The 21,542-nt window shown below is 39.4% G+C and overlaps 1 protein-coding gene across 8 annotated transcripts in view; it reads right to left on the bottom strand.

Annotated features, from left to right (window-relative positions):
• Positions 1 to 21,542, bottom strand: part of MAST4 (microtubule associated serine/threonine kinase family member 4) — a 293,004-nt gene that overhangs the window by 139,614 nt on the left and 131,848 nt on the right. For 5 of the 8 annotated variants that reach the window (XM_064736750.1, XM_064736751.1, XM_064736752.1 and 2 more), the window contains one exon: positions 18,623 to 18,654. In XM_064736750.1, coding sequence (XP_064592820.1) covers positions 18,623 to 18,654 — 32 coding nt within the window. Of the gene's footprint in view, positions 1 to 2,812; positions 2,946 to 3,323; positions 3,809 to 18,622; positions 18,655 to 21,542 lie in introns of those variants that run through there. The other 3 variants (XM_064736755.1, XM_064736757.1, XM_064736758.1) reach the window with 2 other exon arrangements.

The raw sequence follows: 21,542 nt of genomic DNA, 5'->3' as shown, positions 1-21,542 counted from the left end.
TCAACAATGTATATTTTTGTAACTGTTTCCTTTTTGAGATGCCTTGGAGAAGGCCCAAAGTTTGGCAGAGACATGCACACTGAGACAAGGATGGACCTGTGGGTAATTTCTGACAAGGCTACTGTCTATGAGTATATTCCTCTGGCTGCTGGCTGTGCTTCCATAATCTCTGAAGAAGGTGCACAGAAGAGCACCAGCAGCTGAGTACAAGCTAGTATGGCTTTAACTGCAGACTACCTGAGCTAGCACAGCAATACCTTTGAGCTGACAAGATACATTAAGAGCCAATGGCTCAATATATAACTCTGAAAATGGGTAAAGTGAACCCAGGTTCATACCAGGCAGCCCATACAGGCCTGCAGAAAAAGGTGTGGATCAACAGGCGGATTTCGGCTGTTCAACTGGAGCAGTCTCTGTTGCATTGCACTGTAATGACCTGCAACAACACGCACTGGAAGGATCGTTGTTTATGTATGATCACTGCGGTACAGACTTGTAAAAACTGCTTTTATGCTTTATCTGCTCCATCTCTTCACCTCTGCTGCAGCAGAGCTGGTAGTTTTCAGTTGTCCCCCTTTTGTCCACCCATCAGTTCAGGCCAGGGCTGACTGCAGGCTGGAAAACCATCCTGTGCTGCACAGTCAGTGCTTGCACTGCAATTCCTGGGGGCACTGCAAGATAAGATATGGAGGCAGGACATGCAGACCATCACCAGCCTCCATCAGGATCAGAAGTAGTGAGGAGAAGCTGGAACTGATCCAAAGATAGTCCAGGTGGAAGGAGAAGAGAACTGGCACCAACTGGCCAAAAGCACAGGGCTGCAGCAAAGGGAGAGCAAGGGGACTGCTATGGAGTAACCACTGGGGACAAGGAATCTACTTAAGACAGAATGGTTAAAAGGAGATGAAAAAGCCAGCTCTGGCATTGAATAAGAAGAATACATTAATTTCAAAGCCCAGACTGAGATCCTTAATTCACCTTGCTGTGAAGAAATCCTGGAAATACTCTAAGGCAAAGGGCATTGCCCTTCGTCCACTGGACAGCTCACACACAGCAAGCAGAAGTCCTACACTGGCTAGTAGCTAGCTACTCATACTCTTCCTCATTTTCACTACTCTAACACATCAGAGTCTCAGTAATGACACAGAATCTGAAAGCATCCAATATCAGATGTGCTAGTACTATGGATCTAAAAATTCCTATTGAGTGATGATACTGGTATGTCAATCCAGTTCTTCCACAGAACTCACTATTCAGCTTTGCTTTTTTAAGACCTAAGAAAACCTGTTAAAACAAATTATCACAGTGCATGACAACCCTACTTCTTACACTTACTAAATTTGGAATGCTTTATTTTGAATTTAATATTCTTTCAAGGAGTTTTTTGCAAGTAATGAATATAAAGTAGACAGACTGTACTTGCTACTCAGGGAGACAACATAATTCTAGTCCCAACATTTAAACCTTACTGAAAGAAAATACATGAGACTCAGGGTGAGAGGAATAAATTGGATTTCTTTCCCCCCTAGATATGCTCTTCTTTAAATGATCTCAATTAACACTTTGGGAGACATGATTTAAGTCTGCATTGACTCAACTCTGGAAATCATGAGAGAATGACTATGGAAATCATTATGTCTCAGCAACCAAAATATGGTATTTTATTTTCTCTACAGGTAAATCAAGTTCAAAAAGTAGCAAGTGTGATGATAAAAGTAATTCAAATATATGGAAAAAGTAAATATATCCAGACAACATTTTAGCAAAAAAAAAAGATCAATACTGAACTTAAAATGTAACTATTAATGTTATCAATATTAAATATTTTGAAAATATGGTAAAGCAAGCGGAATTATGTTAGGTTACTGTGGAAAAGGAGGAAGCAGTAAACAATTACTTCATATTATAAAAACACAAACATACATTGAAAAACATGAATCCTTTTTCATCCTTTGCAGCTAGTGATGCTACTCTCACATGATGATTACATAATTCAGTGAAGATTGACTTAAAAATATTTCAATTGCCACATCTCAAAAGAAGTATAATTATCAATTATTCATGGAAACCATTTTAATGAGATCTTTGATAAGACCTCTCCTCCAAAACTCATGAGAAATTAGTAAAGATGGTTATTTCAGAAAAATATCTGGAGCTTAGCCTGCCCACAATTAACACACACTATTCTTACCAGAAGATGCCTGACTGAAATCCAGAATTTCTCAGACATTTCACAAATGTAGTTCTGGAGAACCAGTATGACATCTACATTTGTTCCTTGAAATAAAGTCCTCTGTCACCTTCAAGAGATTATTACAATAAATTATTTGCTATGCTGCACACTTACCTATAGTCCTCTGTTTAACACATGGCAGATGCCAGAGAGAATACCTTTCATAGCTAAATAACTTTACTGCAGGCATCTGCAGCATTCAGGGTTTTGTTGGTTTTTTTTAATCCAGCAAGAATGGGGCAGTCCCAGGGAATACTAAAGGATCTGACGTAGCCTATCTATTTACCTAGATAAAATTAGCAAGTTCTCATGGCTGTAACATGCATACATACATGCCTGACATGTCAGTGTAGACTACAGGTACGTATGTATAGAAATATATATTTGGCTTAGACTAACATTTCTGGGGTAAATATACACTGGCATTTATGAATAAAAGACTACACTTACTATCACTATACATTAAAATTACACACGTTCATTTAGCTACTCTCTAAACAGCTGAAAGCACACAAATTAGTTAATCAGTTTTAAGCAAGTATAAGTAAACATACTGCTAAATTAGGTAAACATACTTACTGCAGAAATTATCACGATTCCTCCAGAATGTCAATACAGGTCATTAGTGCAGTTACGTATGTAAAATATATCTTGCTCCTGATGGATTTTCACAAACAGTATTTTTATAATGGTTTAATCTCTTGCAGTGCTCTCTATTATTCAGCACAGAAAGAGGCCTTTCTAAAAGGCAGCACCAGGATAAACAAACAGCCACGGAGAGCTGAAGAGAAAGACAGACACCATGGCCTACTGACAGATTCTTCTCCTACAAGCTGACAGTCCTTCATGCACTGAGATTCAGTAACTTTAAATATACAGAAACGCTTTCTTTCCAAGCACACTGCAATATCCTGGCTCCAGGCTCACACATTCGCTGAAACCAACTGCATTGCATTGAAAACGTGCTCCTTCAACCTGGAGCTGCAGTGCTCCCAGGCTGTCAGCACAAACGTATGTTAAAATCTCCTGGCTGCACAAAAGCCGGCATCATGCAGAAACCATTAAAATATTAAAGACAGACAATACTTACTCCAAGGTCAGCCCTGGAATTTGTAGCCTTTCCCGCTGGGCTTTCATTGCTGTTATGTGTTACCACACTCTATTGTAATCATGACACACATTCACGGGCAGCATTCTGGCGATGACAGAGCGCCAAATGAACCACCATAAAGGACTGGACTGAGGATCTCTTGGGGGCGGGGGAGGACCGCAAGTTGGGCTCCTTCCACCTCGAGCTGTCACGCAGAGCCGCAGGCTGCCTCTCTCAGGTTAGCGGCAGCGCACGCCGCGCCGCTCCGGCGGAGCAAGCGGCACCTTCGGTTGTGCACACCAAGTAATTCATCCCCGCAATTCCGCAGCAGCAGCCACTGCGCCGGCACACACGCACACACAGAGGCGCACACACACACACACACACACACAGGCACACGGTGCACCTCGGAGGATGCAGCGTCCCCCTCGCTACGCCAGCCCACCGCGCTAAACAGACGCTGTGCTTCACACAGCTTCTCTCGGCAGATGCCCGGCGTTCGCCACCCCCTCCCATCCTGCCAAACAGGACTGAGCCATCTTCTTTAACTCACATTATCCCCCTCCGTGGTAAACAGTTTCTGCAGTAATAGAATAGCAAACCGCTGAATGAAAAGCAGGCTGTTCTTTAATGGAGAAAATTAATTGCCAAGGCTTTTCAGAACAAATATATTCTTGTAACACAAAGGTTAATACAAAAGGAGAAGTCATTGTTTGGTTCTGTCACATCTGCACCTGAATTTTAAAGGGATATCATCTGTAGTTTATATCAAGTTGAAAGCCGAACCTAGAAATTGTAGAAAAGTCTATTAATTGCAGTATTAAAGGTAGCATTACTTAAACCACTACACAACACTTCATAAAGACAGTTTAAGATCAGTGCTGCTATGTGGGATTTTGGTTATAATTTAATTATATTCCTTTTTTAGGCACTCTCTCTTATTCTGAGATTACAATTTTAATAAATATATACTGCGAACTGTTCCATGAAGAGTAGCATTTTTTACAATACTCTACAAAAAAGAAGAAAAGCAAAGGGCAAGTACTTACTTTTAGTAATTTTAGAGCTAGAATATTTTATCTCACCCACTTACTTTTCCTGTACATAATATAATAAAGTCAACCACATGATTTTATTTTTGCCAGAGCTCTGGACCCGCTCTGTGGATGGACAACTTCTACAGACTAGTCAAAAGACAGGACCAGATGAAGCTGCTGCTTTTTGTGTGCTTGGCTTAATCTGGGGAGACATTAGCAAATTCACAGTTACCAGGTTTTGGAGACAGAAGAAAATCTTCTAGTTATGGAAACTGCTGAACTGGATTTGGTGAACTTGATTGTTTTTTCAACCACACAGTAAAAATGAATAATTAAATTTTCAATTACATCTCTTATATCTCCTACATATTTCTACTGGAAGGTATTTTAAATTTATGTTATATATTATCTGGAGCCTTCATTTAAAGACATTGAAAACAAACTTAAAGGATACACAGAGCTATGCATTTGAATTTTTAAAACATAACAGACACCTGGATTGTGAAGGTTAACTTGAGGTCCCAGCAAGCATCCTGTAAGCAGTTTTGGAAACAAATTTGTAAATTCTCCTACCTCCCAAAAAAAAGAGAAAGAATGAAAGAGTTAAATTCCACCTCACTAACCACAATGGGTGAGTGCACAGATTTGCAAGGGCACAAAGATCAGTTAGGTGCTCAAATCTGAACAGTATATTCAGACAGGTTTTTCAAATTTTACTCAGAACACAAGCAAAACATCAGTTTTTGAAGACTTCTAAAACTTGAAAAATACAGTACAAGAATCAACGGTCTAACAGTCAACTCTGACACTGAAGCTGGTGAAGCTGCCATGCTTTTTCATTACTGAGTTTGGAGACAATCACTTAAGAACAGAAATTCAACAAGAGAGCAGCTGAGTATGGGGTACTACAGCCACAGGTTCCTGGCTCTCTCCTAGCTGCCAGGAACAGGCAGATTCCTATTCCCATTGCTCAGCGCCTCTCAAACCAAGATCTGTTCCCTTAAAAATCCTTTGATAAAAATATCTTTTGTCTTTGATAAAAATACTTCTTCAGTTGCTGGAAAGTTGTTTCTGATGGAGAAAGAAAATTTTGACAGGTAAACTGTGATTGTGTACAGACATGCTACAGTTTTAGTTAAGCCTTAAAGGATGTTCAAAGGGCTCAACTTCGTGGATACCACCCTTTAGTTTGCTGCTTCATTCTGTTAGCTGTGTAAGCACATGCACACGTAGCTTGCACCAAGGTACTATTTGTTTTTCTATAAAACTGTTAACTTTTTGTTGAAGGCACAAAGAGTAGGAGACAGCATTAACGTGTTGAGGAGGACAGCCAACTCCAGTGAATCAGGATGGATTCTGGAACTGTTTCTGTAAAGAAACTACCAAAAGGCCTAGCTCTGGAGGTGAAGGTATGCTTCCATCAAGACTGTGCAATACAAATTTTACACACTTCCATAAGGCAAATTTTACTGCTGAAGTGAACAGAAGTCCACAACAAAGGCACTTGTTTTGTTTGTTTTTTATCACCACATGCAAAGAAATAGTCTGTCGCTACTAAACACTGCTTCGTGAAACACAACAGGTGAGCATTTAGTGCATTTTACCTGCAGGAAGACAATACCAGCAGCTTGTCTTGTCTAAAACAAAACTGAGTGGGACTGGCAATTGTGTACAGGCACTTAAACATAAACAATTGCATCAAAGGGCTATTTTGTGACCATGATAAATCTTCCCTGAGCTGACTCAGGCAAGCACCTCACATTACATCAATGGTTAATTACTCTAAACTGAGATTGAGCTGTAGAGCTTGACTTCAAAAGCTCTTTTTCAATACATTTTGCCTGATCCAGACAGAAGTTTAGAAAATTGTGATTTACTGGAAAAAAAAAAGATGAATCCCAAGTATAAGATCAATTTTTTTTCACTGTTGCAGTCTTACAGTTTTTGCGGGAATAAACAGGATCTGCTTCATGCACCTGGGGGCAAAAAACTGCAGCAATTAAATTAGATTAAGCCTTGCAAGTGAAAGCTGACTTCAAGCTTGATCAAAACATCTGTTTGCTCTTAATTTTGCACTGCTTAGATTTCATCTCACCAACACAGAGTTGAGAAAGGAAGCGGAAGTTAGCAAGAAAGATTATTATTGCTACAAAAGCTAAATGTAGATTAACCTGAAAATACTGGCAGATGTTGCCTATACTGACACAACTTCTGTAAAGAAAATGTCTCATCTGGAAAGAATTCCAAACAAAAAGTCACTCACAGCACTGAAGGGCTGTAAGCATTGCATTCCTTTGCAAATGCAAACCCTGGTCTCCTCTTAGGTAGTTCAAGAGTAAATTTATAAAACAAGATGTAGGAAAACATGGCTCAAATTATTCATTTATGTCTTTACTGAGGTGTGTCTAGTTTAGCAATCTCAGACATCTGGTTAAAACCAAGCAAAACCAGAAAAGCACAGAGAATATTTTTTTTCCTTGAAACACAAACCAGAAAGATGTTACTTCCACAGCACAGTTATTAACATTATATGCTTTCAAAGTCCCTCTCTTCTGCAGATGTTGACTATTCCTGCTTTTTCCCCTTAATAATGATAACACAATAACACCATTAACAATGCAGGTACCACTGGCTTTCATTATTCTGTAACATTTAACAACAATTATATTAATACAATTAACAAGTCAATGCACCCTTTGGATCTGCAGGCCTCTTGGCTAATGCTTTCCAAAGGTATTCTAGGGTTAGTAATCAACTCTCAAAGAATAATGACCAGAATTTCTGTCATCTAATCTGTTTACCACACCAATTCACACATTCATGCATTTCCAGCAAGCACAGCTGCTTCACTGCTAGCACCACAGTTCATAAAGGAGCTCTAGCAGGAATGATGTCTGCATCCTGCAGTGAGTGCAACACTGCAGTTAAGTGCAACACTGCTTCTTGGCATCAGTGAGATGCAAAACACAGCACAAGAGGAATGGGGTGAAAAACACACACACAATCTCTTTTTACAGTCTTTCAACATAGCATGCCTGGGCAGATTATAACTGCAGACAAAAAGAAGTCTGAAATACGAATCTTCCCATTTGTTACCTCTACCTGACATCAAGAGACAGACCAACACAATGTGTATAAAGCAAGCCTCGTGCTTTAGCTATCTGCCAGAAAGCATCAGACAGTATTCCTCATATTAATCTAACTGCACAGTTTATTCAGGATTGTTTGGCTACTTCCTACTTTTCCCATTAGTATTTGAGATAGGTCACAGCTAAGGAAGCAAGACCAGATGGAGAAAGCAATCCTTTTCCTTCGATCCCTGTCTGGTATGTCTCACTCACATGCTCAAACTCACAATAATTGCCCGATTTGTAATTGCAAGGAACGCTTCATCTTGGTCAGCTTACATAAAGAGAAGGAGGCAGGCTGTCCTGTCGCTTTTCCTAGGGAACAGAGGAAGTGGATGCCAATGACAGAAGGTGTCTGCATTCTCTCGCACCCAAAAACCCCAGTTTGCACAATGGGCTCAGCATGGCATGCAGAAATAAATGCTTTGTCACTGCAGGGCAGTGGGTAAATTTCCGTAGAACCCGCATATCCCTGTGTTCAATACATGCCAGCACAAAGCACCATGAACTCTCAGGGTACGGGCGTGACTGTTTGGTACGCCATGACAGAAAGACATATTAGACAACTGCTTCCAGCCCTAAGTCCTGTTAACATCATGGATCTATTGACATTTAAAGGCATATCCTTTAAATGTCAATCTGATAAATCTGATACCAATAAGCAATTTACAATAACACATTTTATTAACGTGTGACTAGAGTACACAGTAAAAGATTACGTGGTCTTGCAAAATATGACAGAGTCTATTTAGAGCTCTAACTCATATGATTCTGCAAGGGACTTGATTTGAAATTACAGTTCTAGAAAGCACTCAAACTCAAATATATTAAAATAACTTTTTATAAATTAATTGCATATTCTGCTGAGAGCTTTATGGTATTATCTGTATTGCTAAAAAACAGAATGGATCAAAAGAATGTGTTTATTAGCAATGTTAATTAAACTTTAGAAATAACAGAACTGCTGTAAGTTAACCCAGCAATGTGTTGTCACATTGAACATCTTAACTAAAAACAGTGATCCTAACATATTGCAGACGAAAGGAATCAATAAACACCCACCAGCCAGTATTTGGCAAAATCTCTTTGCAACCTCACCCACTTCCATTCCTCCACAGTGAGTTTCAACAGGTACTTCTTAAACTTCCCCTGCAGCCAGGACAGCCTCCTTGTGTGTAGAACAGATGCATTTTAGATAAAGCAGGACTCATAATGACTGATCCTGCAACTTTGAGAGCTCAGAAGACATAAAAATAATGAAGTTATGTGGCCAAAGAATGAGAGAAAAATTTCTCTATTCCTTGTCTAAATATCATTTTAACTGTTACTATAGATGACACCAGCAAGAGGTGTTAGAGGTTTTAGAGGTGTTAGCAATCTGCTAAGGCAGCCTTCCTCATTTTCCACAAACCAGTGCCCCATCTCCCTTGAGCAGACAGCATCATTTTCACACCTGCCTGTGCAAGCTCAAAAACAACACCCCATACAAAATCAATACAATGGCACAGCATGCCCTTTGCCAAGTTTTTTAATATGGAAAACTCCCAGAGCAGCTACTTCAGATTTGGACAATCTCCTACCATATTTCACTCTTATACCGTAAGAATAAAAAAAAAAAAAACAAAAATTAGAGAGCCATAAAAATATCTCAACCAAAAAAGTCTCTTGTCAACAGACATTAAACTAAAAATGGTAAAAAGCTTGAGAAAGCTATTATAACATGTTAATAACAATTATGATCTCAGTCTGCACTGCCTTTCATAAAAAAAAGCATTAAAAATGAGTGGCAAAAATAGATCTACTTTTTGAAGAGTTCTACACTACACAAGGTTTAAACAGTTGTGCTTTTTAAAGACAAGACCCTCCTTACACAGGGATAACCCAAAACCAGGCTCTTAATGACCATTTGTTCATCTGGTCTTCATTTAAGCTATATTTCAGTGCTAACTGATGCCATTTAGCTTTCCTGTATGTTTTTTTTTTTGGTTTTTTTTTTTGTCAAAGGAATGAAAACATAAAAATCCTCAAAGACATAAAAAACACCTATGGAATTGTTTTTAAGATCATGATAGTATCTGAAAATCTCCTTCAAAAAGTTAAAGCACAAATTCATGATTCCACAGTCCAGCCTGCAGCTGGATTCTCCCAAAACCTTATACCCATCTACCAACAACTAATACAGAGTTACCAAGCTCTGTTTTGGCTGGTTGATAACTGATTCCTTGTTAAGACCTTATCATGCACATGAATACATATATGCCTGAAGAAGAAGCTTCCCAACAATTCTGTAAGGCTACTCCATGTATGCTTCAATTTTGTTTTTTTTAATTCAGCTTCTGGTTCCCTTTGTCATTAAACAAACAAGTAGACAAGTGCTCCAAATGGAGGTAAGCAGCTGAAAGAGAGCCATCAGACTTACACCAAAAAAACCCAAGCAAACAAACAAACAAAAACCACACAAAACAAACAAACAAACAAAAACCAAAAAACAAAACAAAAAAAACCAAAACAAAAAACAAAAAACCTCAAGAAAATTGAAGCTTCCATCTTTTTTTTTTTGAATCTGTCTTATGCTTTCATAAAGCCCTGTGCACATTTCCACAAGGAATTCTGTCATTACAGACAAGTACAAATTAATAACGTTGTCCATGATGAGACAGCACTTTCTTCCAACATATGAAATCAAGTTTCAGCAGAAAGTTTGAGCAAATAATCCCATGGACATAATGACCATTTATTAAGAGTGCTAGGAAAGTCAAGTGGTCACACATTCTTCTCCAAGAGAGGTCCATTATACCTATATTACTCCTATTGCTCCAGTCACATGTTTGTCTCATCTTTGTTAAAAACTGACAGTGATTCACTCCTCTGCTACATTGTTTAGACACCGCTTCAACCATGTCTGAGATGAATTCCCTTGATTCAATCTAAATACATTAAATCTTACTGTACACCCCAATAACACAGAAAACATTTTGCTTCCTACTCATGGCAGATGTTCCACACACTGGAAGACTTTCATGAACACCCCTCAGCCTTCCCCTCTCTAAAATAAATAACCCCCGCACAGTAAATATTTTTCCATATACCATGTCCAATTTTCCAAGCAGCTGAGAGTTGTCATCTGTTTCCAGCTGATCAACATCAACACACAGCACTTCAATATAAGGCCTTGTAAGTTCTGTGTGGGATAGAATAATGCTGCATGCTTTGCAGCTCAAAATATCAGCCTCCCAGCACAGGATACCCACTGCCCTCCAACAGCAACTGTGGTATCTTAAACCTCACAGATCACTTCTGAAAACTAATTCCTATTCAACTATCTTGGGTATCTGCAGAATTTTCTGCAGGAGCAGAATTTTTACTTTACTTGGGATATTCCCTCCACGTTGTCAGAATGATTCTGAAACCCCATACTATATTTCAACATACTTGCATCTTTCCCAGCTTGTTGTCTGCTGCAAACTTCATGAACGTCATCTAGTCTATCACCTAGGTCGCTAATGGAAAATAATGACTACAACCAGTTGTCCAGGATTATTACACCTGCGGCCCAGTGCTATATCCTGTTAGTGTTTCCATCCTATAAGAAGCAAAGCAAAAGGCTCTTGAAAGTCACAATATCCCCAGCCCATGGCTCCACCCCACCAAGACACATTTGCTGGTATGGCTTACTGGTAAAATTTGACTTTTAAAAAAAGCCAGCAAAGTTATGATTTATAGAGCAAGAACCTAAAAATCTTTCTTGATTTACATATATGTGGGTATATTCTTGGTACTTCTGACAGACATGTCAACCATAAAACAGCCTTATTTTTAAATGCAAATGGAAACATTTTACATTTCTCCTAGCAGAAACTAGGAGGAAAGCATTCACAAAATATGACAATGATCTGTAAAAGCTAATTTTCAGCAGCATTTCAATGATACTACGAAGAACAACAGAAGAGCTGAGGCTGGGTCTCAAGGCCATACCTACACATGAATATAAACACGGCTGATTTAATCCTGTTTCCATCACATACTGTGTTGAAGTCTGGTATGTGTCCAGTCACCTGATGGCAAAATAGCACCATGTAGGTGAGGGGAAAAAAGCATTCCCAATGTCCATATTCCCCGCACAACTTTTACAAAGGCACAAGAGAGCTTTTCCATTCAGGCTACAACAGCAGGAACTTGCTTATTTACAGCAGCACACTCAGCCCTGTGTCAGGAGCACCTGTGATAGCATGTTTGTCTCAAATACCATGCTTGCCTTCACTGCTCAGGGGCATGACCACACTAAACATTCATGAGTGAAGCCACTGGGATTTGAGGAAATGTGATTATATGCAATTACACTGCCTTTTGCACTCAACACACAATGAATATAAAGTAAGAAACTCCCTGTGTCAGCCTTTTAGACTCACTTGCTCCCTGTGGCAGTTATCTCCTACCCTTTCCAGGCAAGCACGACAATAATGCAGATCCACTTATCCCCAGCACCCTTTCTGACCTTTTCACATGCCTGTGATATCTGCTGCAACACACCTCATTAAGCCTCACAGGTCTAAGCTTGACTGGCTTACTAGGAAAAAATGTGACAGAGAAGCAGAAATCCTACAATGTTTAGGAGAAAAAACAAGAGGACAGAGATGGCATAGAAGGGCAAATACACAGAAGGAATGTGGACCAATGCCAGGTTGGCTGCTGCCTTGACTCAGTGAGCAAAGACTCGTTAAAGACTACACAGAGGCAGAGCTCCTTGATTAGCCCTTATGGAACAAAATGGTATCATGCCAATGCAATATTTTCCTTCTCCAAACCTACAAAAGAAGAGCTCTGTCCTGCCGCCATTTAGCCTCCACTTTCCTTCCCAGACTGCCACAGAAGCCACCCACTTTCCTGCCACCCATGCTTTTGGCTGAAGTAACCTACTCAGTTTCTGCAAGCTCCAGTCTTTCAGCGAGCCATCAACCCCTCTGCAAAAACTGCATGTGCTGCCGGCCCCTCAGCTTATTCCCAGGGACCATCACCCATCCTCCCATACACCAAGCATTTGGCAACCAGGTGCTTGGCATGCCTTCCCCATATTAAAACTACAATCACAGAGTCAATTCTGCAAGCCTGAACCTGTGTTAGGGCCTCTGCCCCAGCTCTCCACTGCTCTATCCCGGAGGACGTGCCTGCAAGGAAAGCACTTGGCTTAACACAAAGGCTGAAAAGACAAGTGGAAAACCTCCAGCAAAACAGAGCATGCAAAGGACTGCATCCAGCCAACAAAACTTTAACACAGTTAGCATGATGCATAACTCCCAGGGAGAAGGGAGGCAGCAGATAGTAGGATGAAAGGAAATCAATAGGATCCAGAAGTTTTAGACAGGGACGGAAATGGTGGTAGGGGCAAGAATGGCCACAGCCACAAACATTATGTTCACAAAATACAAAAGACACAGCCAGTACAACCTAACCATAGAGCAGGTACACTCCCAGCTATGGCCAACAGAGGCCCTGCTGCCACAATGACATCTGTTTGCTTTAAAACTTTCAAGTGTGTCTACAGGCACATAACTGTAGGCAACAAATACACTAATGTCCTTTATGATAAGCAACAGTACAGGTTTAGAATACTGACAGTAGTAAAATATGTTCAAGTCTGTATTTCATAGAAAAGAGTGAGGGGAAAAAATACTTCCTTCCTCCTCTGAGACAAAACAGAAGTAGTTCACTGGGATTTCATTATTGCTCTTCATGACATCCACAGAAAGTCAGCCTATACTTTACATAATGGAATGGCGGTAATATTGAAAATTTCAAGAGGAAAATCTGTAATGGCAGAATGCCTAACTGAAGATGCAATGCAGGCAGATCCCTGATGTTCAGCCTCTTTTCTTCTGAGGGCAGATATTCAGAATACAGGTGATACTACTAGCAAGAGAAGAAAAAATATATTGTTCAGCAAAACCTGAGTGCTTATTTTCTTAAGGTAAAAGCAAACATTTATTTGGAGTCAATACCTCACCTTTAAACCCAATCAAAAAGCAAACAAACAAACAAAAGAAAGAAAACAAAAAAGAAGAAAAAAGGAAGAGAAATAAAAAGACAAACATAAAACAGCCTCTCATTACAATTCTTTAAGTACAGGTTCATCAAGCCATCATGTACTCCACCCAGAGCCCCACCAAGACTCCAGTCCTACAGATCCTAAGTAAATGTGTGCACACTAGGAATTGCACAGCCTCAGGAAGCTCCCTCCCTAGATTAAGAAATTATTCAAAACTTTGTAGCATCATTGCCAAATTAAAATCAATTCATCAATACAGCATATAGCAGCCTAGATCATGCAATTCATCAGGACATTGCAACTCCTTTTGTGATTCACATTTTTTCTTAACAAATTTCAGACATTCCTTAACTGAAGAAAACTGAACTTCCTGAAATTAATGACACTGGGCAAAAAAACAGTGAACAAGAAACTGCCTCAATATGTCAGATTTTCAAGGTTTAATATTAGAAATTCAAGCTGCGCTGGCTAGCAGTGATTACCTACATGATGTTCTTCTGCCAGTTTTCTCGATGCATAAGAACTTTCTCAGGCAGCAGAAAAAAATAGGTGGTTATATGGTTATTTGTTCTTTTTGTGTATGTGATACAGTTTTGAAACTTTACTGAAACAAAATCAAAGACAAATAATTCTACTCGCTGAGAATGCAACTTCTGTTCATAAAATGAACAAGAAGATACAGCCAATGCTGATTTAAAAATGCTTATATACATCCATCACTTTTGCCAATGCCAGATAACCACTAATTACACAATTATTGCACTCACAGTAAGTCACCCCTAGACCCCACCCTAATACACACAATCTATGGATTTTATCCACTTACATCCTCTTTTATGATTTATCACAGCACGTGTTAGAAAAAGGAATGATCTGTTTTAATGTAATTCATCATGTTCCTTTTCAGTGAAAAGATAAGTATACTGTGTTGAGGGTATTTTAAAGCTTTACAGTACCTTTTTACTGGTAAATTTATGCTCAGCTATTTTTGTGTGTGTACATGTGTACATCCTTGGATAGGGATGTGTAAATGCCATCAGGCACTTCCTGGTTCATAAGAGGATCTGTGTTCTTCACAAACAGAAACACTTAATTCTGATCAAATTAAATCTGTATTTCTGAGTCTGGCTTAACATTAAGCGTAAGCATCTCCCTTGATATTTCAGAATCACAGAATAGTCTGAGCTAGAAGAAACCCACAAAGATCATCATGTCAACTCTTAAGCAAACGGCCCATAAAGGGATCAAACCCACAACCTTGGTGTTATTAGCACCATGATCTAACCAACTGAGCTAGGGTTAGGGTTAGAAGTGTTAGGTGAAAATAAATAAATCAATAAAAATATTCCATCAAGACATAAATAACCCATCCCTATTGTAGCAGTGTGCAAAAATATACTCCTATTCAGTTTTCCAATAGACTTGCAAAGTGGGATACTAACAGCCATGCAGGTTTACAATCAGGCTAAGCTTATATAAAGTCTTTTTGCTGCTGTAGTCAGCCTGAGAGAAAGCTCTCATCCATTCATCCTGCCACCAAGCCACCACACCCTGCTGCCAGAAAGAAGCATTTGTGCAGTTGCGCAATTTAACATGCTAAAGAAACTGCATGAAGCAAGTTGCAACCCAGATCAATTCTGCCTGTGTCCAGAGAAAGAGTTGAGCCAACACAGCCAGGGGGTGCTCCAAGCATGGAGAAGCTCACTTCTCAGCCAACCACAACTCTTTATCTCAGTTTAGCCAACTATGCTAAGATTGCTCACCCCTGAAATAGCTCTCCCTCTCCTGTTTAAAGCTGCGTCCTTGGCATGACACTGGGCCTGAAGCACCAAAAGACAGTGTGAGATGTCCCTGCCTGGAACTGTTCAGGACCTCTAGATGTCTACTCAAAGGAACACACAGGACTTTTCACATCTTGAAATTCAATCTTCATGTCACCATTTGTATAATATACAAATACAGCAGTCAACATGGCCCATGCACATAACCCCACAGCTATTGCTAACCTCAGCAGTGTGAGCCCTTTTAATTAAGCACTATTAAAGTAATTTTAAAATTACTTTGGGGTTACCATGGCCAGGTTTTAGTAGTAGGGGAGCTAGAAGGTGGCTACTGGGAGAAGCTGCTAGAAGCTTTCTCTGTGTCTGGCAGATCCAATGCCGGGCAACTCCAAGACAGACCTGCTTCTCACCAAGACTGGGCCAATGAAATTATGTTACCAGTTCTGTGGTAACAGATTTAAGAAGGAAAAAAAAAAGTCATTGCACAGGTGTAAGTGTAGGCAGAGAAGAGCAGAGCAACAAAATGTAGTTGCAGCTCTCTTCACAGAAAGCAGGCAGGAACAACTTCCCAAGGATATTTCCTGCAAATCGCAGTGAGGAACCTCAGAGAAAGAGAAAACAATTCTTATCACTATTCTTTGCTCCAGTTGTTTTTGCGCATGTGGAATGTGTTAGGAAGATTGCTTACCTGAACTGATTTGGTAATTAGATTCTGGTGATGGTTGTTTATGTTAGTTAACCAATCACTTGAAGCTGTGTCCTGACTCTCTGGAGACAGTCACAAGTTTTTCTTTAGAATGTATCTTTTGTATAGTATAGTATCTCTTTTGTATAGTATAGTATAGTACAATACAGTACAGTACAGTACAGTATAGTATAGTATAGTGTAATATAATATAGTTTAATAAAGCAATTTTTCAGCCTTCTGAATCAATGTAGTAAGATGCCAATCATTCCCAGACGTTGGGGTCATCCTGTTTAGAACAAAGATATGCGAGAGCACAGCCCTGCAGACACCCAGGCTGGTGAAGGAGGGGCAGGAGGTGCTCCAGGCACCAGAGCTGAGGTTCCCCTGCAGCCGTGGTGGGACCGTGGTGAGGCAGCTGCGGCCCTGCAGCCATGGAGGCCCCAGGGGATGCAGAGATCCATGTGCAGCCCCTGGAGGGGACCCAGGCCAGAGCAGGTGGATGTCTGAGACAAGGCTGTGACCCTGTGGGAGGCCTGGGCTGGAGCAGGGTCCTGACAGGGACCTCCAGACCCATGGAGAGAGGAGCCCCATGCTGGAGCAGGTCCTGGTAGGAGTCGTGACCCTGTGGGGGACACACACTGGAGCAGGCTGTGCCTGAAGGACAGCACCTTGTGGAAAGAGGCCCACACTGGAGCACTTCATGCAGAATTGTTGCTTATGGGATGGACTCAAACTGAAGAAGTTCATGGAGAACATGGAGGAGACCCCAGACTAGAGCAGAGGAAGAACTCCTCTCCCTGAGCAGCAGAAGAAACAATGTGATGAACTGTCCATAACCTCCATTCACTGTCTCTCTGTGCCACTGAGAGGGGAAAGGCAGAGCCTGAGAAGGATGGAAAGGTGTGAGAAGGTGTTCTTAGCATTTATTTTATTTCTCATTATCCCGGTTCTTTTAGTAATAAATTCAATCACTATAGCAAATTCAAGTCTGTTTGGCCTGTGACAGTATTTAGTGAGTGATCTCTCCCGGTCCTTATCTTATTTTACACATGAACCCTTCTCTGCATTTTCTCGCTTCAGTCTAGCTGCAGAGGGGAGTGACAGAGAAGCTTTGGTGCGTGCCAGGCAACCAGCCAGGGTCAACCCACTACAACCATTTGCAGAAACATAAGCACTTCAATAACTGGATATGATTATGCTGACAAGATGCTGTTCTCTACTACAGTTTAATAAAGCCTCAGCAACATCACAAAAAGCACACTAGTATCTCAGTGATCAGCTAAACCAGTATGTATGTGAATGCAACTGAGGTGATTGAGATGCAGTCATTTTTCAGATTTGGAGTAAAGTAACTAATAACATTTAATGTCAAACATCCTAGCAAGAATAAGCAAGGTCAAGTTCCAAGAGCCACTTTTTGCTCTAGCTGAAGTGAACAGCAGTTTAGCCATTAACTTTAACTGAGTTAAATATAAAGCACGAAGGACACCAAAAGAATGAACCAAAAATCATTTTCTTTAACTGTTTTTCTCTCTGTCACTGAAATACTTAAATAATTAAATACTTGTCAAGTTTTCTATTTTCTTGATTTTTCTTACATAATGGGTTTGTTTACTGTATACCATAAGAATTATCATGCATCCAAACCTGAAACAAGAGTGTTTTCCAACACAGCAGATATCCTATTAAGTACAGGCTTCTGGTATGCACTTTGAGTCAGAACAACAGAGCACTTCACAGCACTTTCCCAGCAGTTACAGTTTCAGTTATTCACATATCTCATCTGCCATCACTAAAACCTACACAGCACTATCAAGCTGAAACCAAGTAACCGGCCTCTTGTGCAAGGGCACAGGGTTTTACTCAAAATTGTCACCAATAATCTACAGATCATCTTTTAGTATTATTTTTGAAAGAAAGCAGTAAGTGAACATGCTTCGTAAGACATTTTGTGATGTTCTTATCCCAATACTTTCTCAACAAGTTACTAATACAGAATAAGAAATTAAACAGATGCAAATAAAAAAATACAAGTTTTAAAGACAAACAGCTCAAAACCACTGGAGAATCAAAGCCAAGGTATAGAAATCTAAATGAACTCAGCATCTGAGTACATATTATTATAAGTAACAATTTATACAAGAATATATGGTCTTTCCATAATCAGAATAGTAGCTTAACAATCCTATATATTTAGTAAACCCATCTATTCTTTTTTCCTACCTTCTCATCCAGGACTGTTTATGGAGTTCCATAAGCATGACAAGTTTCTTTTATATCATTCACAAAGAAAACATGTTTCTTCCTTGATTTTTAACAAGAAAAATCTTTAATAGAAAACAATACCCTGAACTTAAATACTTTGCATCCCTTTGGAAATCCCAGATATAGCTTCTCTAAAATCCCAATAGCTTCTCTAAAAGATCAGCATAAAAACGGTGACTGCATAACCCACAAGTTTTCATTTACAATTTTCATTTCTTTGTATGCATTCTCAGGCAGAACAACTGCCACATTTAACCACCATTTTAACTGCCCTGAAAAGAAAACTAGTCTACTCTAAAACTGTCAAAAATACATACTACAATCTAAGCACAACAGCAAAAAACGTCATATACTTACAAACTTCCTCTTCTTGGAAGGCTCAACTCTTTCTGCAACAGAAAAAAGTAACAGTGTATTAACAATAAAATATTTTCATTTAAGGTAGTCTTTTTGAGACAAGTACCACAATCTTCTCATCCCATCAGTAGCAGAGAGACAAAAGTGGTGTATTGGGACACTGAAAGATGTTACATGTACCACTTTCCTTTCTTATTTGAAATATTAACATTAGTATTTGGAAAAGTCTGTACCTCTTTGTAGCATCAATATTAAAGTATTTCAAGCAATAGAAAGATCTTATGGACAAGCCTTACAGTCAGCTATGATGCACTGGCAATATTATTAGAATTTGCAAGAGTCAAATATAACCAAAGATAAAGATACACTAAGTTCTTTCCAATACTCAAAAGTTGTTAATAACAGGATCACAAGCTGAACATTGCCACCAAGCTTTCTACACTATATTCTTAAACACAAGAAAGATTAAGTACATAATAGTTTGGTCCACAATAAATAATTACAATTTATTACAATCTTCTGCAAAGTACTAGCATAACAACAAACTTTTCTACAGCTTTTGCTGAGAACAGTTAAATAGTCAGTCAGACTACAGTTTAACAGTTAAAGAACTTCTTATTGGATTGACAAGATAGCCTGCTAGTCAAACAGAAACTGCAAAACAAACATTTTTCTGTTATTTTAGTGTAGAAGAAAGCCACAAGATCCATAAAGTTTTGCCTATCAGAAACAAGCAAAATATATATACTACAAGTATATATTATCATCTATTGCATAAATCACAGAATAGCTGAGGCTGGAAGGCATCTCTGGACGTCCTCTGGTTCAACCTACTCACAGCAGAGGCAATTGCAACAAATTACTCACAACTACACCCAGTTGGATTTTGAACATCATTTTGAACATTTTGCAAAGATGGACACCCACAACCTCTCCAGGCAATCTGTTCCATTGTTCAATTACCCTATTTTTTTTTTTTATTTCTTACATGAACCTGAATGCTACATTAGTTAAGCATTATCTTTCCAATCATGCCCAGCAGAGAGAATCAACTGCATTCAAATAAAAGGACTTGTCTGACCTAGAGGATACACAGTCAAGATACATTTGAATTTGAAGGACATCATCCTTGTTGAAAGATAAGTTGCATATGCGTGTCCTGGGGTGACTTTATGATGCTGAATTGTATCCCCATTCATCTGTTTGTTTTCAGACACTGCACTCACTCCTCCACGCTCTGCTCCTGGACTGTGTTGTCTGCGCACAGACAAACAGCGGGACAGAGCTCTCCTTTGCTTTTAGTTAGTTCTTGGCTAACTGAGGCAGACAAGTTTCCTGGACTGTAGTTTTTTTTCTTCTTGGAACCATTTAAACCTGCTCTGGACTGAGCACCCAGAAGAGCACCTGTGGCCCACTGGGCCAAGCCGGGGCTGTGGCATTTCCAGCACCAGAGGGCCTGATAAGAGGCTGAGTGAGCTGAGCTACAGCCCACAAAGGAGGCTTTCTGAGTTTGTCATCTCTTCAGATTGGCAAGAGGTTTTATTGTTTAATACTGTTCAATTTTTGTGCTGCTGAATGCTCTGCCTGTTAAATACACAGGTTTTTTCCACTTTTCTCCCAGGAAATCTTCTTCTCAAACCAGCTGGTGGAGGGCCCACTTAAATGTGCTTTCTAGAGGAACCCCTTTTGGAAGTTTTCTCCCAGATATGCTCTAATCAGGACAATGAGAACAGTTCAACTTCTGTGGTTTGATAAAGCTATAGGTATTGACCAGAAAACACATATGAGACAAATGGACAAAAATAGTTCAGCCAGGCACCTTAGATAAAAGGCCATAAGGGAATGAATAATTATGTATTCTTTAGAGAGTTTTAAATGGTGTGCAGTAAATAAAGCCTGGGCTGCTAACTGAATGATAAGGACTAAAATATCAAGTAGCAGCTCAATTCCTGAGTACCGCCCATCCTGTTCACTGAATGAGGAAGGAAAAAATAGTGTGAAACAATGCAATTAGACATCGTAATGCAAAGGCACAGGAGAGCAGGATTAGGGGCCTCAGTATCAAATTCTCGTACTTCCTAGGAAGTTCCATCAACTGTTCAGCATTTGCATTTTAAAACAACATCTTTTAGCATAACATGTGCTTATGTACAAAAGAACAGTTACACCTGCATACAATATTGCATTATGAAGCTGAGTAATTCCCCTCAATTTAAAATGTCACATTCATCATGAACAAAATGTTACCACAAGTTAGAACCCACGTACTTCCCTTTGTGTTTTTTTTTCTTTAATATTTACAATGTCATTGTGTTCTATTTCTAACATAAAACTTGTAATGGTAGGCACTGTCATACTGTAATAGACAATGCTTGTGGGAAAACTGCCAAATGGTATGAGCAAGAGTTGTACATGGGTTTGAGTTGCAACATGTGCTTTAAATTTGTTTCCTACGAATCTGTGCGGGTTTTTTTGTTTGTTTTATTCACTCGGAGTGTTTTGGTTGTAGGTTATCATTATTACAGCAGTGCAAATATGAGACACTGGCTTCTGTAGACACCTGAAGTCACATTAGTCTCCTGGCACATTCTCATGCATGCCATGATGAAGCACTACTTTTGACTATCAAATGAAGCTCCACAAGAATAATGACTCACTGTTAAAGATGTTAAAACTACCAAGACCACCCCCTGTATAACAGAAAAAATAAAGCAAAACCACTTGTACATAACTCATACAAGACAATTTACAAAATGTTGCATTTCTAAGGCTGGATTTTAAAACAATATACATATAAACAAAAGAAGTACTGAAATAAAACAAATATCCTTCCTGGATAATATTTCTATCTTCATTTTTCATATCTATTACAACCATGATGTTAAAATGAGTCACTTCTTTCATGCTTCTCCAGCTGGAG

The sequence above is a fragment of the Zonotrichia leucophrys genome, chromosome Z, assembly GCF_028769735.1.
Source record: "Zonotrichia leucophrys gambelii isolate GWCS_2022_RI chromosome Z, RI_Zleu_2.0, whole genome shotgun sequence".
NCBI lineage: Eukaryota > Metazoa > Chordata > Aves > Passeriformes > Passerellidae > Zonotrichia > Zonotrichia leucophrys.
This window is presented reverse-complemented; position numbering and strand designations above follow the sequence as displayed.